This window comes from Odontesthes bonariensis, chromosome 24, assembly GCF_027942865.1.
Source record: "Odontesthes bonariensis isolate fOdoBon6 chromosome 24, fOdoBon6.hap1, whole genome shotgun sequence".
NCBI lineage: Eukaryota > Metazoa > Chordata > Actinopteri > Atheriniformes > Atherinopsidae > Odontesthes > Odontesthes bonariensis.
Window position 1 is genome coordinate 18,377,527 of NC_134529.1, and position 27,498 is coordinate 18,405,024.

Here is a 27,498-nt window from a genome sequence, read left to right on the forward strand (position 1 = left end):
CATAGCAGGCAGAGTCTCTCAGAAGTAAAGATGGTCAGAGGTTCAGTAATCTGCAAAAAGTGGAAATTCCAACATAATGATCCTCAACATAAGATAGTGAAGACCCTCAATTCAAGAACTCATATTTTTCATGAAATAAGTCATTTGATGGGGTTTTTTATGATCTTTTGTCAATAAAATATTGGTTACTGAGGTTCGCAAATGATTGGACTGTGTTTAATGTACATTTCCCACAGTGACCCTTCCTTTTGGGTTGAAAAGAGGAAGTGATCGACAGAGCTAGAGGATCAGTTTAAGCTCAAAGTGGGGTTGATGGTTACCATCACTACAGCTAACACTGCTGATTAAACTGCTTTTTAAACACTTTCAACACACACAAGGCGAAAACATGTGTGCAACAAAGACACAAAGCTGCAGCATGTCAACACAGATTAAAAAAATGTGGGCTGCGACACTCGGTGCTCGGGTTTCCATTCACGAGCCAAGCAAATCTGAAGCGACCTTCTGAAAAGCCTCAAAAAGCGAATCGGAAACGTTTCCATCGACTGGTTTGAAGCAAGTCGGTGGCCAGAGATTGGCGGTACGGGGTGCGTTGCCAGTCGCTGTAAATCAGTAGAAGAAGTAGTTCTCCTAACCCTAAAACAACAACTGCGGTGAACAGCCACCAGACTTCCAACTGACACTCATGTCTGGGAACATCTGGGATATTAGATCCCCATCTAAGAAAACACTGGTCAGTCACAGAAATGTACTGCTCGCTGGCTCAGATGAGAAGCAGCTGATGTGTCACGTCATTCTGATCTTTTGTGAAGTGCGACACCTCAAAAGCGAGCATAGAAACATTTTTTGTTTGATTTTTTTTTTTTTTTAAACATTTCCATTGACTTTTTTGTTACTCGTACCCAAATGCGAATCAAAAACAGCATCGGAAAACCCGGCTAGTAGCCAGAAACCCAACCGAATGTGACCAATAATAACTCACAGGACTCTTTTTTTTTTTTTTTTTTTTATAGGATGAAAATATAAAACTCACAAGTTCTCTTTATTTGTTGTATATAGATAAGATGTAGACCACTGGAGATTTGGATAGAAGCACACACAAAAAGCTAACGTATGTGGTATCAACACATGTTGAAACAAACGGGGACAAAGAAAAACAAAAAACGGAGAAGATGTGGAATTACAAAGATAAAAAACTATCCAAATTCTATTTCTAAATGTAAATCGTTACATGTGTTGAACTTTGTGCCACATACCAACCGTCTGCAGTTGCTAATATCCTCGAAATTCTGTACACGGCGTATTTTGTACAAAATATGAAATCTACCATTCAATAATAGATATAACGTAAAAGTACATCATATGTACAATATTAGATGAAGCCATTTAGTACGAGTTATATACTAAAGGACACTTGCAATAATAACTCTTTCAAAAGAAAAGGAAAAGCAAAGCTTATGTCAAATGAAGAAAGCTCCAAAGAAGCCAGTATTAAAGCCATTTTGAGAACAAAAGTCACCAACGTTGCTGCAGCAGCACGACGAGACCATTACTGAAGGGATGGAATCGCTTCGCCCATCATTAAGTCCGACGTTCGAGTCAAGAGTCAAGCTGGGTGGGGTTTCGGTGCGAGCCTTTGGTGACTGTTGTTCCTCAAGACCAACGTGGAGAGAACAGAACAAGTGCGGCTGCAGTATAATTTACAATTTACACATTCGGTTGCGACGCCGACAAACAAGAAGTTCCTGCCGGCGAAGGAGGGGTAAAACCACAACCAAAAGAACCCGCAGGCATCCAGAAGCAGAACAGATGACATAACGAGCCCACACGGAGGTTTTTCGCTGAGAGAAGAGGTGCGGCGGGGATATAAAGATCTGGGCAGAAAGGGTCAAATAACGGTACAACGCAAAAGTGGGAGGAGACGGCGGAGGAAGAGAACCCGCACACCGAGACGGACAGCATCGCGGATTTTGACTCTGCACTACTTGGTTTTTGTTTGTTTTTTTTAAGTTGCGTTTCTGTTTTTCTTTCAAGTTTGATCAGGAAGTGCTTAATTGCTGAAGTGGCTCGGGGAAAGAAAAAAAATACGCCTGGCTTTCGGCTACAAAAACGACGACGCAGCTCCAACAAGGCAAGTGCTGGAGTCAAGATGAGCGGCGAATATAAACCGGAGCACATCTGACCTCATGTCTTTTGGTTGTGTTTTTTTTTTTTTTTTTTGAAGATGAAGATGAGATCTTCTAATCAATCTGGCTTTTTTTTTTTCAAAACTCATGCTAAATATTCCGTTCTAGGTTGAGCAAATGTCCCCCTTACGCTACAAAAGGCACTGTGAAAAAGAAAGGCTAACGTTTGACCTCTTCAAACTAAACGCACTTCCTCTACGAAGCAATATATTCTCTAGCAAGTGTTCCATAAATACAAAGAGTTGGTTGAAAGGAGCAGATTAAAAACAACCCCCATCAGGAGAGTATGTTCTCTCTTATTTTTTTTTCTTTTTTTACTTCTCCCGACACAGTGTGCAACTCCTTCACGAGCAACTTTATCTCCTTAACGCCACATGAGCCTCACATGAATGACAGCGACCTGTTCTGAATGCCGGCGACCACATTCAACTCGGCTTGATGTGAGCGGGCGGCTAAAAATAAACCCCACAATCAGCTCTCGTGCATCTGAAGCAGGGAACACACTGTGTGTTCCGAGTTATTGCCTACACGGTAAAAAAAAAAAAAAAAAAAAAACTAAAAAAAAAAAAATGAGCAGGTTGGCACCGAGACGATTTTATTCCAGGAACTCGACCGGTGAGTCCTCTGTGCACCCCGAGAGAATATCGATGAATTCTCACTAATGGCGGCAACAAAACAGCCGGACACAAGCGCTCTGACAATGCTATGTATGCAAAAATATTAACAGCCGTCTTGTTTAGAAGATATGAGAAAAATGGCTAATGCTGAATATACAGAAAAAGCTGAAAATGTCTCAACCAACTGATGTGTTTTGCTTCTTTTTTTTTTCTCTCATCTTTAACACCGAAGATGTTCTCCGTGGAGGTTACGGCTGGGGGTATCGTATTTGTGCAAGCGCCTGACGTCTACGAAGAGGCGAGAGGAACAGAGAACACCTGAGAGGAATGACCAGGAGGGGGCGGCACAGCACCCCAAAACACACAAACGAGAGAGAGAGAGAGAGAGAGAGAGAGAGAGAGAGAGAGAGAGAGAAAGAGAGAGAGAGAGAGAGAGGACAGAAAAAGAGAAAAAGTTGTTCTCGGGTAAAGTTTGACAAGTGGTGCGTGTCTCGGTCATGTAGGAGCGCCCGAATGAGTGGCTTTAGACATTTTTCGGTGTCAGGCGGTACTGGGATAGCTCTGTTCTGCGTTGTGCTGGGCTGGACTGAGATACCAGAGTTCTGTTGTTGTGCTGGGCGCCTCTGTGGGTCTGTGGTTCCTCTGTGGATGCTGCTGCCGCTGCTGCTGCTGGTTTACACTGGGTCTGGGATGCTCTGTTAATGGCCGTCGTGCGTTGTCAACATTTCCTCAGCTCTTCGGTGCAACTCCAACGCTGTGACGGTGGAGATGTCTTTGGGAAGCTCAGATTTCCTCCTCACAAGTGGGCGTTCCCGCCGCTGCTCTTTAAGGACCTGCACACAGAAACCAGGAGATCAGTGACACAAGCACATACACACACACACACACACACACACACACACACACACACACACACACAACTAGCAAAGTATGGAAGTTTACATGCAAAGCGAACCAGATTGGGTTCGATTTTTCCTGATTCGAGCCCTTTCCTCTTGTATTTTTGGTTTTAAAGGCAGCTAGGTTAAAGACGTGTAAATCACGTAACCAGAGTCTGTTTAAATAATCTGACAGTGGAAATTATTTAGGAGACAGAGTGATTGAGACTGGTTTCCTCAGCGCGTAACGTGACTTGAAATAGCCTCCAATGTCTGAGCCGTGCGTGCGGCTAAACGATTTCCATCTGGTGCCCCGTTTCATGTAAATAGTTGGATCGCTCTCTGTGTGCCATTCAGACGTCGACTGTTAGAAACGCGTATGCGCAGCGTAATGTTGTGAAACTGTGCGTGCAAACAGTAGATAGAGATGTACATTACGTTGAGCGGCATGCTGTATATGTATAGAAAGTTGCCAGGGAAAAAAAAGATTGATTGAAAACAAACAACAAAAGCAAAAAGCAGGCAAACATCTGGCGATCAGCTGAAAAAGCCAGAACACAGATGGAAAAACTGTTTCTGATTTTGGTCTGAATTCGGCCTTGGAAAAAAAAAAACTTGCGCAGCATAGCACGTCTCCTGGTGTGCGAGGGGCTGGAAGTTTGCAGCATGACAGAAAAAACGGTGAGCGGCGCTGTGAGCGCCACCGATGAGAGCCGCCATTACTCCATCTAGATCATCGAGTTCGACCAGCTGGAGGCTCTCGGATATCTGAGGTGATCGTGGCATTGCCCCAGTCTGTGGAATCTACCATTGTGTTTTTACGGAATGCTTTTCTATTGGTTTTGGTGGAATTTTTTGGCGTTTTAAAGGTGCAACAGGAGTAAGGCTGACACCGACACAACTCCGTAACTTCACCATATTTGTTATGCCCGTAGGAGCAACGCCGGGTGCCGCTTCCTCCTCAAACCGTGCGCGCTTCTTCATTATATCACTGCTCACTGACCTGTGTGGCTTCCTCCACGACCGTTTTCTTTAGCAAGTTGACGTCGTCTAGCGCCGGCCCATCCGTCTCCACGTCCATCGGACTGCCTGATCCTATGGAGTCGACGTGAATCAGAAACTGCACGGTGGAAAGAGGAACCATGTTAGGGACTCCATTTCCATTCAACTGAAAATCACATAATAGTTTCATCTTGTATCAAAGCTAAAAAAAGTAAAACCATCTGTGGGTGAAACATCCGCAGCGCAGCTTCGGCTACCCGCCGGGCTTTGCTCACCTGTGGGTTTGACTTGGCGAGGTTCTCAATCTTCACCCAAGCTTCTTCTCGTTCTTTCCATTTGGCTTTCTCTCTAACAGACGAAACGGAGAAACAAAAAGCAATTCCAGTGTGAGTCAGCGGTTCGACATACTTATCGGTTTACTCGTTTTTTTTTATCCACTTCTGATTGGCTGCGCTGGAAATATCGACGGGGCGTCTCGCTCAAACACTTACTTGCTTTTCTCGGCCCTGAACTGTTGGGTGCAGTCATCGAACAGCTTCTGGTTCATCTCCATGAAGAGTTTCAAAGCATTATAAATCAAACCGTGGATGGTCCTGCAAACAGAGATGGCGTATTTGGTTTGGTCTCCTTAAAACCACCTCGGACACGGTTCGGGGAGGTTCCTGTGCAAAGACTCACTTGTTCCAGTGGGTCTTGGAGTTGCGGTAAAGGGCTGGAAACATGATGGGCAGGATCTTGGCGGCGTTGTCACTGATCAGGCTCATGATGTACTCGTTGTTCCAGTAGTACAGAGCTCGCTCGGCCACCTGACGGCGCAGTTCGGAGCAGAGTTACACGCGCGCACAGACAGTGAAATGAACGAGAGAAAGGACCGAGCGAACACGCCCGGGTACAGCGGACACAAACACATCGAGTTAACTTGGACGGGATTCCGACCTGAAAGTGCGGGCTCGACACACACTTGGCCAGCTGTCGGAAGAGGGGCTCCATGACTTTAACAAACTCCGAGGGCTCGATAACGTCGAGTATCTCCTCCAGCTCGTTGAGGAACATCACCTCTTTCGGACTGTGGGTCTTGGGCCAATACTTTAACAAAGCCATAACCGTCTGCAGAGACACACACACACACACACACACACACACACACACACACACACACACACACACACACACACACACACACACACACACACACACACACACACACACACACACACACACACACACACACACACACACCACAGGGCTTAATAAAGGGGAAGAATGTTTGGACAGCTTGTTTGTTCAACTTCTAATCTGCTAATGGGTCAATTACAGGAGATATACACACATATTCAGGCTGATCTTTTTCTATGAAATTTACATTTCATTTCTTCTTTTCATTTGAACCCACTAACATCTGATAAGGCTTGTTCTCCTTTCCGCTGTGGTTAAAAAAAAAGCTTCAGCTGACAAATTTCCTGCACATTATTATTTTCGTCTCTTCGCCTCGTCCTTTGGTTTCTATCTAACTCACTCGGTCGCACCTTTCCTGCCCCTTACTCCCGACTGCACTGTCACACGGTAAGACGGCAAGAGACTGCTAAACAGGAGGAGGGTTCAACCAACGCTATGAGAAAGAAAAAGAGATCTTACCGGCTCTGTGAGGGTGCTATCCTTCTCCAAGAACTGTACCACACAGTAGGCCAGCTGATACAAAGAAAAGCAAGAATTTCCTTCACTTTGTGACACAATTTCACCAAAACACTGATGTCATAATGCTTCGTCTGGAGTTAGAAAGAGGAGCACAACTGAAAGTAGGTACCTGTGGGTGATACACGCTGAGAGACTTGACTTTGTGCAAAGGCAGCAGGACTTTCAGGAGGAAGATTTTGTGCTCTTCCTTCAGTGGCAATGCGAATCCATTGATTATGCTGCGAGGAGATAATGACTGTGGTTATTAACGGAAAAACACTGCTCCCGCGCGCACAAATACGTCTTTCAATGAGCAAGTATTACCTGCCGAGTATTTCCAGTAATTCTGCGATTCCGTTATGATGCTCCGTCTCATAAATGAACCTGGGAAAAAAAAAATTATTCAGCAACACGCAAATGACTGTGCAAACACTAAAACAAGCTAAACGAGAGCTCGTGGTCCGACTAAAAATATACTCACGCATAAAATATGTTATTAATCTGTTTCCTAATGTACGCTCGCAGCCCCAGGAACTTGCCGTAGATGCGGTGCAGAGTGGTCTTTAAAAAGTCTCGTTCTCTGGGGTCTTCGCTGTCAAACAGATCTAGGAGCTGAAAGCATAGACAAAGGTTACGGAGACTCTGCTGAGGTCAAACATTTACGGCCGTACACACAGAAACTTAAGTGTGAAGGGCTCACCTGCATTACAAACTTCTGGTCGATGTACTTTTTAGCTATGTTGGGCTGAAAGTCGGGCGACTCCAGGAACCTCAGGAAGAATTCGTACACGAGCTGTGGGAGAAGAGCATCTTTAGATGTGATATTCTTTATTTATTTTTTTCCACCTGAGTTTGTGTGTGTGTGTGCTCTGCGCACCTGTAGATGCGGCCAGGCCGCCTCTAGCGTGGGCTCATCCTCCTCTGGGTCGAACTCTGCGCCGGTGGGGTTGGATGACGGCGGCAGCGTCCGGAACATATTCACAGAAAACTGGGGGGGACAAAGGAGAACGAGGTCTGGTCGATGTTTCGATTGAAAGAGTCTCAGTTTGCGTCGACACAGAGGAAAAAAAAAAAAACTTCTCTATTCGTGCAACCGCCACACAATTCCTTCCCCAATCGGCCTCGTCAGCTGAGCTTCAGTAAGAAGAAATCTGAATCGGTGTGGTATTAATTATCACCGGGGCGCGTTCGAGTCAACAACATCACATGCCAACATAGTACACATTTAACACCGACGGCGTTGTTCCAGACGACTAATCGCTTGCCCAAGTCAAGATAAAATCAGTTCATCTTAGAAAGTAACGGATATATTTGGGTTTCATGGTGTTTCCCAGGAAAAGAATAAATGCTGCGACATCCCCGGCCTCCCAGGTCATCTGCCCTATATACTTCCAAAAATAGGTTCCTTCAACCAGAGCGGAACGCACCTATCGGAGGCGGCAGCCATTTAAACACAAAGAACACCCACTTCCCAACAGCTTTTCACACTGGCCTACAAAGGCATTTGAGGCCTGAGAGCGACGTTGAGAGACTGCAATGACGACCGAAAGCTCGCGTCTGTAGCGCATTTTACGGCTTAAATGATGAACGCGACGGTAAGGAGTCAAAGTACATCGAAGCGAGTATGTGCGGAGTAAAAAGAGACGAGATTTATACCACAACAACACAACTCATCAATAGACACGCAGAACAGATCAGATCAGATCAGTCATTGGGGTCAGAAAATGAATACGTCTTTAAAACTCCCATTTAACAGCACATTTCAGTGGACATCCAACACACCCCAGGAGTCTATCTCCGCTTTTAAGACAGTCCCTCGGTCCATGGGTGAACACGCAGCCACTCACTGACATGCTTATATTCTGAGCAGAAACCATTTCTGTGTTTCCCCCCCTTCGAGAGAGAGAGAGACAGAGAGAGAGAGACAGAGAGAGACAGAGAGAGAGAGAGAGAGAGAGAGACAGAGAGAGACAGAGAGAGACAGAGAGAGACAGAGACTAATGGAACAGCTGCTGTCGTGTCGTCCAAACTAAAATATCGCTGCAAAACTTGAACACTGAAGCGGGGGGGTGGTGTGTGTGTGTGTGTGTGTGGGGGGGGGGGGTTACCGTGAATGAACTCGGGCTCGTGAGAAAACTCCATGCACAGTGTTAACATTAGAATACACTCTTTATTGTCACAGAGGAGTTTGTCGTGTCCGTCTCCGCACTTTGATGATAAAAAGCCATTAGCAGACTTCAAAGCGCCCTCGTCTTTAAGGGGGTGAGAGAAAAAGGGGGCTGCCGGGAATAAGAGCATATTTTTATGCTGATTTGGCAGCTCGGTCGCATTTCGTGATCAAATAGAACCTCGACGAGGAGGACGGAGGGGGGAAATTTGCACCTTGATCATCTGCAGTTTACCGAGTGGCACGGAGGCTGGGCTTTGATTAACATCAAAGGCTTTTTTTTTTTTCTCCCTAAATTTGGCTTGGGAAAAACAAATGTGGCGACGTGCACGGAGCCAGGGCCGCGACCCTAAGAGGAGCACGTTTCCGGTGAATGCAGCAGGAGCTTTGCGGCAGGTGAGCGGCCTTTTAGGCGAACGCTGCAAAGCGATGGAACAAAAGACAAAAAACTTTGAACTCGGCTTGTGTTACAGTTCGAACCGAGATTGATGATTTCATGCCTCGCACCACGGTGTGTTTGAGATACACCTCGTAAGTTCGCTGATCTACGTCCCTTCTCTGAGACTTCATGTTGCATTCAAGTACACCGATTAAAACCTGGAAATATGTACATATATAGACAAATTATTGTTTAAAAGACCACGTCTTTCATTATTATTAGTAACCTTTGTTGAACAAAAACAGGAGAAGAAGCTGTTACGTTTTCCTTGTTCCTTCACTCAGAGAAATGTCTCATACCAACAACGCCAGAACTGCTTTCTATCACTTAAAAAAAAAGAAAACTGACTGCTTGGATTACTGAAAGACTTTATTTGGAGGATTCTTCCAAACAATCAGCGGGATGACTTGCACTCAACTCCGCTGGCTTCCTGTTCGACACAGAATCACGTTTAAAAACCTCTTACGGGTCCACGAAGCACTCAGCGGTTTGGCACAGCGGCGCATCTCTGACTTGCCCGCTGCGTATGGCCCGATCGGATCTCTCGGGTCATCAGATGCGGCTTTTAAAAGTTGCTCCCAGAATTAAATCCAAATCTGCTGAGGGGGGCTTTTTGTTACTGTGGTCCGCGTCTCTGGAACAAACTGCCTTCTCACGTGCGCTCCATCACAACTGTGTCTACATCAGAAACTAAACTCAAAACATCCCTGTTCTCTCAAGCCTATGAATAACAACTCTGTGTGTGTGTGTGTGTGTGTGCGTGTGCGTGTGTGTGTGTGCGTGTGTGTGTGCGTGTGTGTGTGCGTGTGTGTGTGTGTGTGTGTGTACTTGGTATATGCAATACATATAATATTGCAATTGCTTGGGTTTAAATTGACGAGTTTAGACTTATCTTTTAAACTGAAATTCAATTTTTGTCACTATAGAGAAGCTAAAATACCCCAAAAGCTGTCCTATTAATCAACATTTAAACTAAATACGAAGATCTATATATTGTATCCATTCAGTCTGAAACTACGGAAATATCATTTCGGTCATATCACTCACCCCACTACTTCTCTTAATTCACTTGTGTTACAACAGATTGATCTAGAGCTACACAACCAACCCAAAAAATATATAGTGAAATGAAAAATATATAAAAGCTATGAAGACCTGGAAATAGTGCGCAAAGTTAAACAAATAACAGAAACTCAGCTAGCAGGGTGGAAATCCGGAATAAAAATACTTATTCCAGGGCACACTGCTGTTCGAGTGCTTGAGAGACACTAAACAAGTAATGCTGCGACTGTTCGGGAAAATGAAATGTCGCTTTTCACGGCAAAAAATAGCCCATAAAACACAACGACCGCACATGTGGGGACCAGCATTCCCAGGAGCTCCAACTCCTGCCGCATTCAAGTCATTTCATTTTCTGCTAGTGAACATTTATGAGCCTTAATAATAAAGAATTGGTGTTTACGACACGTCCGAGTTGTTACCGTCACCCATTTCAACACTGACCATATGAACCACTTCTGGGTAGATGGGTTCGGTGATGACGTTCCGGTTGTGGGTGATGTACTCCACCATCTCGCTGAGCGCCGCTCGCTTCACCTCCTTCCATTTCAGGTCGCTCAGTGGGTCCAAGACAAAGTCGAAGAGGACGCAGCACTGACGCAGCTTCTGGATGAACAGCTTCTCCTGCTCTGCGGGGGGGACGTCTGGGAAACAGAAAGGGACGACAGGCTGGAATCAACAGGTCTGCCAGGGAGAACAGGAAAAACGACAGACTACTGGCTGTCGTATCGGAGAAACTGACTAATATAATAAACACAAAAGGCTAAAACTGTTCGATCGACTTCATTTTTGTTTTCATGGATTATCAAAGTTGTTGGCACATTTTGTTTGATCTCTCTTGCAGTTGAGGGTAATGACTTGCATGCTGCCATGGGAATCGTTGGCTAAATTCAAATGTAAATGCTAAATCAATCATTTAGCATTTCAAAGACAGTTCCATCAGCCCCACATCAATGATGCAGCCCCGGGGAATATGGAGCCACACCTGTCTGTGTATCATCATTAACTTCCAGTTTATAAAAAAAAAAAGAGAGGAAAAAAAACATCCTTTAAAGACTTTCCAGCAATGTTTCTACAGAACCAGCTGACCACTGTTTAAAATGTGTTTAAAAAAAAAAAAAAAAAAAAAAGATCATCTAGGGAGCACAGCCAAGAGTCAGAGAGGAAGAAGCTTTTTGCTCTGCACTTTGGAACCATTTCAAGTCTGTTCTCAGGGCTCCTGAAGGGCTTTCCCAAAGTATACATCAAATCCTTTGCACATATAAAGAAGATATAATGCCATTTGAGGCTTTAAAAGCAAGTAAAAGAAACCTAATGCCGAGAGCCGCAGGCTTTGTGCGGCCGTCGCTGCCTTCTTAAAGTAGCTCAAATGTGCCCCCGTCCCTCCAGCTCCTGTCAGCACTCAGGAAGCAGAGCCCTTTGCGCAAAGTGTAATTGATGTGCAGCGTTTTTTTTCGTTGTTTTTTTTTTTTTTTTTCGGGGAAGACCGGATGCAACGCCGTGATCAGAATCAGAAAATGCTGCAGAGTGCGACCGGCAGTGATGCACTTTGGTGCAACAGTGACGCGCATCTTTCAAATAAGGAAGAACAAAAATTGCTTTCGCTTTAAAAAAAAAATGTCAGCAGTTTAATGAGAAATGATGATTAGCCACAGAAGCAGCGGCTCCTTCAGGACACTCTGCTAATTGGCCTCAGTTGGATTGATTCAAAAGCTATAAAGTGAAGCATGAATTCAACAGAAATACCCGTTCCCTTTCATCCAGGAAAAAAACGGCCTAATGGGCAGCGTTTATGTACACGTCTCAGCACGCAATTCATGACTCAGTCTCCACTTAAAGTGCAAGTGCATCACACGTCACCATGGTAACCATAGGCACAGAGAGGACTTTGGACGAGAGGCGACCCACTACTAATCAGAGATGCATGCGAGCCACTGCTGTTGATTCCATCAGCTGAGGCACGAAATAATACGAAAGTGGAGTGAAGAGACAACGCTCAAAAAAGGAACCGAACGCCGGCGTTGCTGTAGAAACACCCTTCATGACGAGGTTCGGTTCACAGCAAAGCAACGCCATCTTTGTGGGACTCGCAGTTCAGAAAAGTGTTGAGAGGAACATTTAACAGTTCATTTAACAGCCAGCCATGATATCCACCTCTTACAGAATATTATTGGGAAAGGAATTTGTTTGGATATTTAATCACCCGAACATCACAAATGATAATTGGACAGCTCCCCCCTCCTGACTGCTTCCTTGTCAGAGCTGAGCCCAGTCAAAATCCTATTACTTAGTCAGTTCTAAGAAACCTCAAGGTTGTGCGCACGGTCACGGACCTGAACCTGAACACAAGTCTGAGTCATCGTAAGGACGGCCTGTGTGTTTCCAGACGAGTCACAGCGGCACAGCCGCTATTCAACATGCGACACGAAAAGAAACACTTCAGAATGCTGTTCTCTTTTTCTCTGTAAATCATTCAGCGACTGCTTTCAAAAAACGGAAGAAAAAACATCTGCTTTGCAATCGCGCGTTATAAATTAAGTCTAAAGAGCCTAAAGAGAATGTATAACTGAAGTTTTTATGAACTTCCTCTGAGTTAATCCTCTTCACGGGGAGCTGTGTTTGTTGTCCGATTCCTTACAGAGAACGATATCTTGTCACAGCAACTCAACAGTAGACAAAACAGGACCCAGCTGACCACATTATGGGATAGAAGGCTGGGAATCTGCTTCCCCTCTGAGCTTTGACAACCACATCCGTGGAGAAGCACAGAGTGTTGATCTGTTTTATGTTTCTGTAATAAGTTTATGTGTATAGTTGCAGTTTTCAACTTAGAGAGAAAACCTAAATGTCAACGTGAAAGCCCAATAATGACGTTAGAGAAGCTCCAACTTCTTGGATCAACTCTGACCCGTGATTGGCCAGTTACTCCTCGGAGGTATCTATTTCTGTGCCGGTTAAATTTACACAAGAACTCCGGGGAGGTTCAGTCGGTGACGTTGCAGCCACGTTAATGGAGATAAAGCTCCTGACTGCGAGATAAAATAACACAAAGCTTCTGAGTTATTCGGCTTTGTTGAACTCCGTTTGGCAGATACAGATATAAACACAGAGCGGTGAGAAAGAGCAGCCTTTGTCCCCGAGGCGTGAAGCGCACCGCGCTTCCTTCAAAAATATTAAGATAAGGAGATCCCGGATAAACGATTCGGAAACAAAACTTAAAACACAGCGGCACATCTTTCCAAATGTCACAGCAGACCATGAGCTACAACTCCTTCTCAGCCTCCGAGGATGCCTCTTCTCATGCGAGATCGAGCAAAAACAACACAGGTGCCCATTTCGGCTCAATTTAATTTGAGCGAAAAAAAAAAAAAAAAAAAAAAAAAAAAGCTCTGAGCAGGAACACAAAGCAAATTGTTTTGCACTAAAAATTGAAAAAGTTCAGTTAACTTATGGAATTTGCAACAAGATTTTGGAGATTTTGGATTACATCTCAACTATAGAAACCCCCCCCCGAAAGAAGTGCACTCAGACATAATGAAGTTTATACCAAGCTGTTTCAGAACAAGTACGTCTGCATGTTGAGGGTTTGTGTTTATTACTCAGAAGCTAAAACACGGCACCTTGAGCACCTCATTTCATCTCGTCTCGCAGCCGGTGCCAAGAGATCCGGCAGCTCCTGTTACACAACAGCACTGGGGTTTCCGAGCGGGCCTAAAATATTAAGAGTCGTGCTGTGCGACAGCAGACTTCACACACGGGCAACTCTGCATGGATGGGAACATAACCTTTCCTCTTCTAAAGGCTCCAGCTTGCACACAGGAAGCAGGTCACGAACACAGATTGCTCCCGAGTACGGATCTCAATTCGAATCTCAACTACTACTGAAAATGTGTCACATTTATCAGCAACGTGTAACCAATGGCAACAGCGGCGCACCAACCCCGTTACAAGGCTGACACGGGCTAACTGATGCACTTACAAATGTCACAGGTAGGCTGAAGTAAAGAAGTTTGGATTAAAAGAAAACACGGGGTATTTTCTACTTGGAAGACCCGACCAGATTCCCAAACACCTCACAATACAGACAAAAAAAAAAAAAAAAAAAAAAAAAAACAAGCTTTGACCGCACTTCCTACACATTACATCAATAGTAAAGATGGGGGGAGGGGAGATTCAAAACTAACACTTTTTCCCCCCTCACTCTCTCTCGTCCTCCCTCCTTGACTGACACGAGCTGTGCAGCGTAGTGGCAAAAGCTCTCCTCGTTGACATGCAGTAACCCGCCTCCCTCTCCCAAACAAGCCAACAGATGATAAATGCTCCCTGTCCCCTGCACTAACTTTATAAGAAGTCACAGGATATTTTTCATAGTAACAAACCAAAGAAAGCAAATAAGCAGCTGCTGAACGACAGCATTTTTCGCCAAGCTCCTCTTGAAACACAAACACAATACAGCAGAGGAGGCACATTTCCTACTCTCACCTCTAAAATGCATGAGGGCCACAGGCTGGAAAGGCCCGTTAGAGCTGGGTGCTTCCAGAACCATCCCGCTGGCAGGTCTAGTACATGCCAACATCAGTGTGCCGAGGCAGGAGGCAGAGGAGAAGAGGGCAGCCCAGGCTAAGGCGAGGAGCCAGCCTCCATTTTAGCACGAACACTGAGCAGAAAATGAAGCTCCCCTGCTGCTGGAGGGAACCAGCTAGTTAGTGACGTCATCCCCCACAGCAGCCACCTGGTTGGCTGGCCTCGATCACATGGGCGGAATGTCAGCATAAACAAACAGGAGGGGAGGGATTGGCTGGTGGACTGAAAGGGAAGGGGTGGGAGAGTTATTGCGATTGGGGCAAAAGCAGCTAGATCTGTGGAGAGTTTTAAAGCTCAAACCACAGGTTACAGGTTAGCTTGTTTTGCAATGGAAAACAAATAGATTTATACCAGAAAATACATTGTATCATTCAACATATAGGCAGCTTGTAAAAGCCACCAGGAGGGGTTAAATATTTTCTTTCAGTCCAACTCAACACAACAAATGACGATGCCGCGAGCGGTGAAAACACCTCAAAAACAATACGTATCGGTCCCTGGAGCAGTGGAGGGAGCAAAGCCAGGGAGCAAGTATATACTTAATCATTTTCTTTTTTTGCTCCATTCAAAAACCTGCCCGGCCACATAGTTCTCGTCAGACACAATCCTTTTTTATTTTTTCAAGTATGCGGCCATCTTCCAGTGTGCGTGCGTCTGTGTTTGCGTGACAGATGGCTCTCGAGGAGCGCGGCCTGAGCCCAGGTGTGTGCGCCTGAGAAACAGGAAGGCAGGAAGTCTCGGTGCGAGCAACACAGGATGTGGAATTGCAGTGAGCTGCACTCCGTCTCTGCAGAAACCGAGGACACAACCCTGCGCTGTAAAGCTGTGCAGGAAAGGGGCAGGTCGGCTGATGCTACAAAAACACACTCGTAAATTAAGTGGAATTACATCAGCAAATCAGGTGGCGACGAGATAGCTCCTCACGCGAATTGCGATTGAAAATGCAGCCGACCTTGCACCGTCACTAAGTAGGGTTGACTCAAGAGTGTGAACCCACATGTTACACTGTCTTGATACTACTAACATAGCCTCAATTGGACCGCAGGTGTCATCACACACACACACTTTAGCCAGAATGCTATCTTGTGCTTAAATGAGTTAGAGCATTACTTTTTGACTTGGGATCTGGGTCTCACAGCAGAGCAAACAGGGCTTTGATTTTAAAAATATATAAATAAATGAAATCCATTTCTACATAATTCAGTAAGGGAACCTTTTACAAAGACCTTCTGTGTATGCAGAGTTTTTTTTTTTTTTTTTTTTTTAAAGCACAAGTGTTTCCAGCACATGACAGCGTGTTACAGATCCTCCCCGTGGGTTTGAGCTTCTGCTCTGGTGGTGCCTGCGGTGGCTCGAGTGCGGACTCTCACAGCTGGTGTTAAACTCTCGCAGGTCTCTGATATTGCCAACGCCCACTCTGTCACACCGCCTTCAGCGTGTGATCCAGGCATCCGTGTTTTATTCTCTGCAGCCGCAGAAGGCTCACGTCAGTGTTGCCGGTTCTGTGTCATTTCAGCATCAGGACCTGGTCTAAGAACGCAGGGTGCTCTTTTGTGTCATTCTTCTCCCCGGTCGCGGGGCAACCCGCTCGTGGAACAATGCGTTTTCTGACAAAGGCAGCTCGTTAATACTCTCCGAATGCTCCTGTTGCACATGAATTCACCAGATATCTGCTTTTATTTTTGTTGTTGTTGCTGTGTTTGTGCTGTAGGAAGAGGGGCGTTAGATCTATGGCCACTGGCCAGGGCAGATGCCTGGTCTGCTCTCAGCTCAGCCCGGCCCCGCCGAACTCTCGAGCACATTCTACCAATCAGAATCACTGTAGGCCCCTACGTAGCATAATATCATGTTACATTTAGCGCGCCTGTATAGATGCTATTGGGGCAGGTGTATGATCTGCCCTGGACATGGAAAGGACTCAAAGGGTTTAAGGAATATTACTCCGCCCATCTAGCCAGTGGGAACTTCAGTGCCGCCAAATTCCCCTACAAACTTGTTGGATAAAACGGATAACTATGTCGGATTTGATGAAGGATATTGGCTGTTTAATCCGGATTCACGTTTGTGGTAGGTAAAGATTTTCCTTTATAGTTGCTATCTTACAAAGTTTAAGTGATTGTGAACGAAGTCTTTGCAAAATGGGAAACTGGGAGTGATTTAATGAAATATCTTAGCTTGATGAGCAAAGCAATGTTGAGACAGTAAACAATGTGTTGACAGCTTCGTACATGTACAGTAGGTTACTTGTCTGCTAGCTTAGGTTGGAGCACTGTCGGTGTGTGTGACATGAAGCATTTTTCGGAAAAGGCAAAAAAACACGAGTCCAGCAAGGCGCATCTGAATTGTGCCATGAAATTAGCCATGCAATGCTTTGCGACAAGTTTCCCTCTAATTGAAACGTATGCAGTATTAATTCCTTTCACAAACTTTCTCTTCGCTCATTTTCACATGGCTTTTGTGTTTGTTGCATGGCAGACTTCTATGCGAGTGCGCACATTTTGTAATACTGGGTGAAATGGTCCGTCTATCCTGAGAGTAATCTATACATGATGTATTTAGAAAAAGGGCCGAAAATAATCAGACCTCTGTGGCAGCTGCAGGACTGACAAAAAGCTGACCAATCCAAACTCCTCGGGCCGAGGACAAAAAAAACAATCAGATGCCTTCATGTCTAGTTCTGCCCGTTCTGCCTACGCCCCCCTCTGTCAGCTCCTTCCTCCGCGCGCGCACGCGATTTCACCGGTGCCGAAAATAACTTAATGAGTGCAATGGTCATGTCGGCTGAGTCCCACCGTCAGATGCGCGTTCAAGTTTGTGGGGGCGTGGGGCTTAGCAGAGGTGCCACTTCCAAATCTTGATAGCTCTCTTGCTAGCTCTCCAGGATTACCAGCCATGCCTTTAAGCAGCTAACAATAATAAAAATAACGTGGATCTCTCCGGACTCTGGATAGATTCACCTTTATCCGTTTACCACAGGCACAGAGCAATGCTTTTTAATTAAGGAGACCAGGTTCACGTTTAGAGGTGCATCCGGAGACTTGCTCAAAAGACTCAAAATGTCAGACATGTTAAGTTGGAAAAACTCACATCAAAAGGTCCAAAGTGCCATCTGCCAATGGCAAACTCACACACGTCTTTACCATCATTTTGAAGAGACGATTAATGAGGCTGACAACAGTATTCTGAATTCTGAATATTAGTATTTTTCCAGACTCAGTGGATATCCCCATAAATACTGGCAGCAAAACTACGTTGCACTAGAGCTGTAGTGATATCTATACACATAAATATCGATAATGATGTTATGTGCGCATGACATCATGCCAAAATGTCAATTTTCGAAATCGGTTGAGCATTAAGCATTCTTGTCCAGAAGGATTGTCTCTGCTTGTGTGCAGACTGCACATTATTAGCCTCGCACATGTTAAGCAATCACTATCCTACACTCGCTGCCTGAAACAAACAATGTTACAGACACACAGTTCTATAGCGTGTTACGCAACTGTCAACTGATACAACATGGAGGTCATTCCCTGCCAAGTGCAGCAATCCGCCACATTTTTATCTCGCGTATAAAGACCACCTCCTCTGCCGCCTTAAACGCACCCTCCAAAACACTTGAAAAAATACAAAACTGTTCCTTCAACAAACCTTCAGAAACTTACCAAAAAAAAAAAAAAAAGTGTAATGTTGGACGTTATTGACCGTCTTTTCCCCCGTTGGCTTGTTGGGCTTTTGACTGCAGCAGTCAGGGAAAAAAAGAAATGAATAAAACAATCAGTTTGCTACATCAAGTGAGGTTTATCCTTCAAAACGGAGGAGACTGGGAGACTGGACACCAACTGACCACAGCTGTTGGGTCTTTGGAGAGCAGACTTGACAAGAACAGACAGCGAAAGGTATCTGAACCTGTCCTGTGGTCGGTGGCACAGAAATGTTAGCCGCGGCTCCAGTCATTTATGCAAGTCGTGAGAGACAATCCGGTTCATGGATTGCCCCTCCACTGACCGCTGTGGTCGGTGATGATGACAGCTCAGCAGCAAAGAGTCCTGCCAGAGACACCCCAACCCAGTCACTACCTCGTAATAAGGTTGCATCAGGTTTTTATACCCGTCCATTTCTCTTAGTACAAGATTGATTATTCGCTTCCATTCCAGACCGTGGCATTCGCTGTTAAAACGAAAAAAAAACATGATGCATCTGCCCTTTTCTGTGGTTTCGAGGCTTTTTCCGGAATCCTCCTATAAGGTGAGGATTTATTTTAAGCCTGCTGTATGTTCTTAGAGCCTTTCAAATGAAAATAACTAGGGCTGGGCGAGTTAACTCGTTATTATCGCGTTAATTACTAATAATTATTAATTACTCGTTAATTATTTAACGCCGATAAATATTTTATCGCGCATTAACGCAGGTTTTATTATTTATTTTATTATTGTAAAAGTCTGTTGCTCACAGGCTTTTATTTTGTAAAAGTCTGTTGCTGTCTGCTGCGGAACCGAAAAAGAAAGTAATCGGCAGATCCACCAAACATGGAGAAGGGTACAGAACTTTTACTCGGCCATTTTCATTTCAAAGTTCTTCCAGACGGCGGAGTCCACAGAACCAAAGTCATCTGTAAACCAGGGTGTATACAGGTATAAACAAGTTAAATTTAAGACTTTTTAAGACCTTTTAATACCGCTTCTAAATTAAATTTAAGACCAAACCTACGATGGAAATACCAAGTATTTCCAAGTAAACACACTGACAGTATGGTAAAATGACAATTGAGTTTAAGAACATCGGCTAAATGTGTGTCATGCGAAAAGATCACAAAAGTGTCATCACTGTCTTAAATTAAATTTATTACAATATTTTCAGAACATTTAAGTCCCATGAACAAATGCTTATAAAATCAAGTAAATATATATTTTTTTTAAAATACTGTTCCTTTAGAGCAAAAACAAAAATACACAAATATTTAAGACCCATGCAATCTGAATTTAAGACAATTTAATACTTTTTAAGGTCTTATTTTCAGGAAAATTGATTTACGACTTTTTAAGGACCCGCGGCCACCCTGTAAACACTGCCAAGTTGAATTGTCTTATCACCGTAGTAGTTCCAGTCTAAAATATCACTTAAAGGCAAAATACACAATTGATACCAGCAAGTCATTCAAGGAAACAGACGATGGAGCGAGGCTTCTACATAAAAATGCTGATGTTAAAAGTGTGTTTGCACAACAAATGTTATGGCACTTTCATTCATATGGCAGTACATTTAAAATAAAACTAAATGCTAAAAGCTATACACTACTTTTGAATTTGAATTTTTGGATTTTGCATACAAATGCGATTAATCAGGGAAATCATGTGATTAATTAGATTGAAAATTTTAATCATTGCCCAGCCCTAATGAGAACACATGAATCTGCCATTAATTAGAGGGAACGTTAATCAAAACTATCTAATATCACAGCAAAATTAAGTAAATATGATGAGTTAAAGACTCCACCCTGCCTGCCTCCACCCAAATGTTCTTGACTTGGTTAAATGCAGTGAAGAAACTGTGGGAGAATTCTGCTGCTGCATGTGTTGTGTTCCAGGGCCTTATGTGATTTGCCAGGAAGTTTTCTACATTTAAGAAATTAACCAAATTCTTGCTTCAGCCATTCCTTCAGTTTCTAAACAGTTCGTTCAGCCCAACTCGACCTTCTTTATCGAGCGATAACCTTTCTGGACGTCAAATTACATCTTTGCGTGCAGGAGAAAAGCTGCAGAAATTGTGCCACAATGCGAAATGCTGGTATCAAGTAATAAACTTATCAAAACTAAGATTTTACCACCCTCCTTGCACCGTTTGCTTGAATTGCTACAAGGTTAGAATAAAGTGTTCCTGTCATGTCACTGAAAATATACTTCAGTTCATGTTTCAGTTCCATTTCAACTCTAATACGTTACGCTTTTAACCAGCAGATGGCAGCAAACCCTGTGACACCGACACTCCTGGCCGCTCCTAAGCTCCAGCTCAGAAACAGAACACATACGGAGGCGAGGTGCATTTTGAAATGAGACCGCAAAGACATGGCCACCTGTAGGGAATTTACCCGAGATTGCGGCCATTTGTTGGACACCATCTGACTAAGATTTATGCAGTCAAAAGTCTGGTGAATGTGCGTTTAATTTGTTTTTCCTTCTCTGAAATGATACAACCAACACAGAGGAAGAACAGATCGCAACACAAGGTCTTTGACAGAAAGCAAATTTCACTGTTTTTAAACAGGCTGGAACAGTGTACCCCGCAGTCAGAAAAAAATAGAAAAAGAAAAAGAAAGCGCACGTGCGATTTGGGGTGAGTTTGTGGGAAAGGGCCGCTTTTGGTCAGGGTTTTTAGTCTCGCCTCAACTTTGCGGCTCTGCAGAACAGGCTCGTTGGACATGTGTTTCCATCAGGAGGTGGCGAACATGCCTGGAATGAAAACAGGCCATAGCGAGGAGTCTGTTTGCACAGGGCCAAGAGACAACATCTACTAGGCTACTGTGGAACAACGCTTAACAGAACGTCATCCACGCTCACGCTGGGGTGTGGGAAGTGGGAGGGGTCTATCAGAAATGAAGTTGTGCTTATTGGTTTCTTGACACAGCATATAAGTAATTTTTTTGGAACAACAGACTTGAGAATGCTAATCTTCCTCGAAAGACTGACCAGAGAGTAAATTGTGTGTGAAAACCACGACAACTGCAGCTGTTCTGCAGGTTGGCACTCAGCTTTAATCCGTCTGCCAAGTCCTCCCAAGTGACCGACGCGATCATAAAATTTCGAGCCGAAGAGAAAGGCTCCATTTCTTCCAACTGCACGGCTGCAAATTTCACACTGTTAATGCAAATAACTGAGACTAACAGCCTAAGAAAGGCCAAATAAAACAAACAAAACTGCCAGGCATTTTCTTTAGAAGCTCAAACCAAAGCGTCTCTGCAGTGAAGTCCGCTCTTAAATGTTTCTTTTATAAGTCGCAGGACAATTTACCCTCTTTAAACCGGTGTGCTGATGACGTTCTGCTGGTTCCACCCCGCATGCTGCAACAGTGTTACACCGTGCAGAATGCTGACAAGCACAAGACAAACTGTACAGAACAATGCCTCCAACCATATAAACATATAGGCCCACTTGTTAATCATACTTATCAGCGAGATTACAATCAGTACATTTCAGGTTATAAACGTCCCATAAAGCCATCGCTTCATTTGAAAAATCAAGGCCGTATCTGTTTATTGGGGGAAGTGTACACATTCTCCCCCACTCCCTCTTTATGCTGCCAGGCATAACTCCAATGTGACAACTTTGTTTCATGAGTTGGGATCAAGAGTCACTTCGGGACATTTCGATTGTAACCATAAGCCTTTTTCTTTTTCCCTATCAGAACGCTGTCTTGGATCTTTTTCGTCCTTTCTTTTTTTTTTTATTAAAGTTTGAAAAACATCCCCAGACTGTTCAAACCCTCCGCGTTGAACAGGGTCACCTTTAATTTGCGGCTCAGTGAGGAGTCAACTCTTGTCAGTCTTACGGCCAAAAACCTATTCTTGTGTGTACAACGCGCAACAATGAGCTAATATATCCGTTTGGGTCGTTTCTAAAGCAGGGAGGCTGGCGGTGGGCAGAGCTGTTGTGTGTGTTCGCGCATGCATAAACAGAAACATGCGCTGACAATGTGCCTAAAGGCCCGGCGGCTGGGTCCACTCCTTGCTTTGCCATCTGGTAATACGCTGGCATTTAGCTTAGACTTTATAGTACATATCAATATACCTCTGTGCAGTTCAGGAGCAAAGACAGTAAAGGGAAGTGAAGTACCAGGCATTTCTTTTTTTTTCATCCGGTCAGTGCCAGCATTGTAAAACACAGGGACCGTGGAATTAAAGCTTTATCTCTGGATTACGACTAAATATAGACACTTGGGTTAAATCCAGCACAAAATCCATGGCATGTATGTCCTCTGTTTGCTTCTGCGTATTGCGTAACCTCGTGCTCGGCTTAGTATTAAAATGAGGGCGATGTAGCCAGGGATGTTCCCGGACATGTCAGGGGGGGAAAGAGTGAGTAGATGGCTGCGTGTAAACACGTTTAAGAGGCCCGCACTTCTTCTTTATGACAAACTCAAACACAAACAGGCAGAGACTTCACCTGAAGCACATACAAATCCATACCTGTATGGAAACAGCTGAATTCTATATGTGGACACAACTGTGTGTCAGCTCGTGATGCGATTAAGCAATAAGGATTCTTGAGTTGTTGTGCATGGAAATACCTTTAAAAGGAGGCAGTTTCTGCAGCTCCCTGTTGTTGCTCAAGCTGAAGCGAGAGGAGCTCTGCCTCTTGTCCTTTTTCACAGGTGTCTGGGAACCTGGCTGCTTCCCCTTCAGCAGCTGAGTGGTGGGAGGGACGCTATTGCTGGTTTTCCTGTTAGAGCTCTGCCAAAATGAGAGAATAAACTACATTAGTTAGGCTGCACAAAGGGGCGAGCACATGCTAAACAGAAGTGGACAGCGTGTAAAAGGGAGCGCATGCAACCCTTTAGGAACCTCATTAAATGCCTTGCGCGCACACACGAGATGGGTGCGTGTTATCACAAACGGTATGTTACTGCTCCCTCAACCAGATGGATTCTCCGAAGTGATAAAAACCACAATTGGCTCATTGTTCGGACGCCATCAACAGCATTGCACATATCAGAACACGTCGAGTTCATGTGAGGGGAGAAAAAAAAAAAAGTTAAATAAATAAATTCTACTCTTCTCATCGAGCTAACCGGCTGTAAATCCAATCATGGTAATAAAAAAAAATTAATAAAAAAAGAGCAAGCGAGCGGTTAGCAAGGTTTGCTCTAAACCTGCATCCTGAATGCAACGCGTCCATCCGTTAGCACGTCTGGTGGCAGAGGAGCTGACTCCAATATTAAAAGCGTGAACTTTCTCAGCCTCGCTCGCAGGAGACTTCTGAAATTGAATCCGAGTCCCGGCTAAAGTCGGCCACAGTCTGCGCGGCACTGCAAAACATAAAAATAAAGGAGACCGTGCCACCAGAAAGCTGTCGAGGAAAGTGGAAAATAAAAGCGAAGCTAACCTCTGCTATGAACCACATTACACATAACCGCACGACAAAGATTGGAATTAACTTCTGCTCCGAGTAAACCGAAGCGGAAACATCTGTCGTCTATTATTTTCTGATTCAACCCAAGACCTCTCTCAACCAAATCCAGCCTGTCTTTACATCACATCAACGCCTTAAACTGTAAGGCAACTCTGGTTATTAGAGTGTATTGGAAATGGTAACAGATGATTTTAATATGACACAATGTCTGCGTGCACGCAGATCTGCTACATGGCTGCCGACACGCGACAGCATTAGCATCATAAACCAGTAACAGGTTGGTGGGAGGCTAAAAGTACCAGCTTGACATTTTTATTTCCAGTGAGCGAGCAGAAGAGAACCGCGCATCTAAATTATGAATAAACAATTTTCATTCAGGCAAAGATTAAATCATGCAGGCGTTACTTGGAATACTTTTAAGTTACATTCAAATAAAACGCAGTTTGGTCTTAAACAGGTTAGAAAAAAAACACAAAAAAAAGAAAAGCATTAGATTATTTGAGCCTTTATTCAACCAACACAAGCCTAAAGAAATGATTCATTTAGAGTCTTAACTAACAAACTAACTGTATTTAAATGGTATTTTATTTCAAATTTGATTTGAACATACTGATTGGTAATGGGTGAGGGTGCCAGGATTGACACACTTAGATCTTTCAACATCTGCAGAGCGTAATGTTGTGAAAAGATTCAGGGACTTTTTTTTTTTACCTTACATAGTCAACTTCTGCATCCAGAAATGTAATGTGACGGTATTATTACATGGGAAGGAAGCCATATATCAACTCTGCAAAGAAACGCAACTGATTTCTCATCTAGAATTATCGGATTCTGTGCTGAGACCAGTTCAAAGTTCAAACGATCTTGGGAAAAGCTGACATCTGGCTCTACCAGCCAGTGACGAGAAAGACCATCAGTGTCCATGGCATGGGTGACTTCATATGTGTGAAGGTACCATTGATGCGGGGGCGTATTTTGTCGTTTTGCCTCCATCGAGGTGACACCTCTTCCCGGCAGGTGAGGGGTTATTTCAGGCGGACAATGCCTTGTATTCAGTTCCAAAACAATTAAAGCGTGTAACTGAAAGGAAGGATGATGATAAATATGATTTTAAATGTTTTTTGTTTTTTTGGGGGGAATCAAATTTTCAATTTGTTTATATTTTCTAAATGCAAAAAAACCTATCGAACAAGACTAAAAGTCATTTAACTGTACAAATGAATAGCAGTGAAAGCATGTTTCAAAGACATTCATTGAAGTTATTTTTGCATTTTTAAACATTTCCGAACTCATCTGGAAATTAGTTTGGTTGACGGTTGGAAATTAAAAAAAAGAAACATTGTTTCAGGTAAGCGGGCCTCCCTTTAGCCCAGTGAATGGTCGTGTGCGTCACCAGCGCAGCCAGCAAGATACAAAGAGGTGAAGTTGACCATCTAGTTAAGAGGAGAGCAACCTTTTGCTTTTCCGGCACCACAAACCGCCATCGGCTGTGATACCAGACCCAAAATGAGTAAATCAACATGTTTTGAAATTAAAAAAGCTTCCAGGTTTCTACTCAATAAAGGAAGTTGGATCTTTCTGTAATGGCTCGATGTTTAGGAGGGCAATGGAAGAGGTTTGTCTCGATTCTGATGTGCTCCCACCTCCACCTCCACCCCCAACTAGCAGGTGCCTTCAGACTGGAAGAACACTGCATTAACCATAATGCGCTTGGACCCATTCAATACCCTTATGTTTTACTGATGTGGTTCGTCACCATTTAGCAGTTTGACATAATGATCCACACCAGATGTCTGCGTTATAGCAGATTCAACGCAATCTGATGTGTGGGCCAAAGGACTTTATTTCCAGATGTGACCCAATCCAGATGTAAGCCAAAAGTCAAAAGCAAGTCTTTCCGTATTACTATTTTTAATTTGATTTGTGGCACACCATGACACAATCGCAGATGGCGCAATAGCTTCTGAGATAAGCGGTTTCTACATACCTCTCAACACTTTTCCTTCACAGGCGACATTTACAAAGTCCGAATTTAAAGAGGAACTAAGACAAATTTAGAACTTCCAATTAATAAATGCATCGTGTTTTTAAAACATTGTATATCAAGTCAACAGTCCAAACTGGGGAGAAACACGTTGATGAACTCCACTTATATGTACCCTTTGTGCCCTAAAGCGATCAACAAGTTTGCATTGTGCTGCCCTCAAACAAGGATCAGGATTCAGGTGCAACCAAATTTGCTTTTATAGTGTGAATACAAAACACTGAATCTATAACAAGTCTATGAACTGTAACAAGAGAAGAAACAATATATATATATATATATATATATATATATATATATATATATATATATATTATTCAATATAAACAATATATTTATTGTTTCTGCTCTTGTATATTATTTTTACCATGCTCCAAGTACTTGCTGGCTTTACCACGTCCTGTTTATATCCCTTTTCATTCTGCCTTAATTCACTGATTGTTTGATGGAACGCTTCCTATTTTCCTTACCTCATGCTCCGAATTTTCCTGTCCTCCACCCTTGCTCACTTTACCAGACTTGGACTCCTGCAAAAGAAAGTTTATTAACTCGAGTCAAATTGATATTGACGAGTATGTCGGAAACACCAGTGAGCACCACTGATAAACAGACCATCCTGGCCACCGAGGCTTCCAATCACATAGGCACTCACCAAGTCCGCTGTTAGCTAGCTAACGTTACATTACCATCACTGTCATTCACACGAGCCTAGATTTTATACATAAAAGTTCTGCTTCTATAGGATGAAATAAACACACATATCTGGAGAGGCACGTGCTTCTTAAGTGCACGGTCTCGCTTCAGGTTAACGTCCCTGAATTCAATTTAGACAGCAGGGCGTACCAAGTGCTAACATGTTGGCAGGATAGCGGCTAGCTTGTAATGATTGCTGTTTGGCTCACGTTAATATGATGGGACACAACGCTGGTAGCTAGATGTCTAGTTAAGCGCCCGGCTTATCGATAAATGCACTAATATGCACCTAATGCAAAGTTTATTAATAACGGACCCGACCGCTTGATAGTTCTCGAACTCACCTTATCTTTTTTCGGTTTATTCGGCATTGTACAACCGTGGCCGTCCTTGCTCCCCTCTCGGATAGTCCACAACCAAAACCTTGACAACTCTCTAGGCACCACACCGCAAGGCGACTCAGCCCGTCCTCAAGACGTGATTGGCTGCTGTCTGTCAGCTGACCCCAGCGTCTCAGACAAAAGGTTTTGGGAGCTCCCTGCTGGCGACAGCTGGGCTACTGCAACGCACGAGACAGCAGGAACGAAACGGGCTGAACTGGCAGTCTGTTCTCAGTTTCATATCATTCACTTTTGTTTTTTTCATTGGACTCGTCATACTTTCCTTTCATTCGCTGATTATGACTCTTCTTGCTAGAGCTACAGTGACGGAAAAAAACAGGGATTTGTACAAAATGAAAAACACCCACGTCAGTTTAGCCATATGAAAACTATGATGGACAGTTTTCTGAGTAGGACAGGATATCATACAAACTGAAGCTATTTACACGATATTTGACAGGTTGCATGCATGGTTTGTGGCTCTTTGCGTTACATAGATGTGTGAAGCAGACCGGTTGGACTAATCTGATATTTGTGTCCCATCGTCATCATTAGTGTGGGAGACTTGAGACTTTCTCTTTACTAATTTACATCCCCTGTAGCAGTTATAGCTGGTCACCACCCTTCGCCACAGAAGCTTTGCAGAACAT

At 43.9% G+C, this 27,498-nt stretch overlaps 1 protein-coding gene across 2 annotated transcripts; it reads right to left on the minus strand.

Moving 5' to 3' along the window:
* Positions 1-2,197: 2,197 nt before the first annotated feature.
* On the minus strand, positions 2,198-26,904 carry ppp2r5cb (protein phosphatase 2, regulatory subunit B', gamma b). Of its 2 annotated transcripts, XM_075459876.1 has the most exons (16): positions 26,813-26,904; positions 26,246-26,302; positions 22,890-23,052; positions 10,467-10,666; positions 7,235-7,345; positions 7,058-7,150; positions 6,839-6,969; positions 6,682-6,741; positions 6,488-6,596; positions 6,319-6,372; positions 5,620-5,790; positions 5,362-5,489; positions 5,175-5,276; positions 4,959-5,031; positions 4,685-4,801; positions 2,198-3,636 (listed from the first exon to the last, which is right to left on the minus strand). In XM_075459876.1, the coding sequence occupies exons 1-16, from the start codon at positions 26,837-26,839 to the stop codon at positions 3,502-3,504; spliced, it is 1,731 nt and encodes a 576-aa protein (XP_075315991.1). In that variant the 5' UTR covers positions 26,840-26,904; the 3' UTR covers positions 2,198-3,501. The 2 variants fall into 2 exon arrangements, with proteins under 2 accessions (XP_075315991.1, XP_075315992.1); XM_075459877.1 differs by lacking the exons at positions 22,890-23,052; positions 26,246-26,302; positions 26,813-26,904 and adding an exon at positions 14,505-14,711.
* Between the last annotated feature and the right edge of the window lie 594 nt (positions 26,905-27,498).

What these genes read in the sequence shown, in the direction of transcription:
- ppp2r5cb (XM_075459876.1), bottom strand. Translation starts at nt 26,839, where the DNA reads ATGCCGAATAAACCGAAAAAAGATAAG. An exon ending in CGGCCTGGCCGCATCTACAG is followed by an intron (nt 7,151 to 7,234) that starts GTGCGCAGAGCA and finishes CTTCTCCCACAG; the next exon opens with CTCGTGTACGAATTCTTCCT. An exon ending in ACCAGAAGTTTGTAATGCAG is followed by an intron (nt 6,970 to 7,057) that starts GTGAGCCCTTCA and finishes CTATGCTTTCAG; the next exon opens with CTCCTAGATCTGTTTGACAG.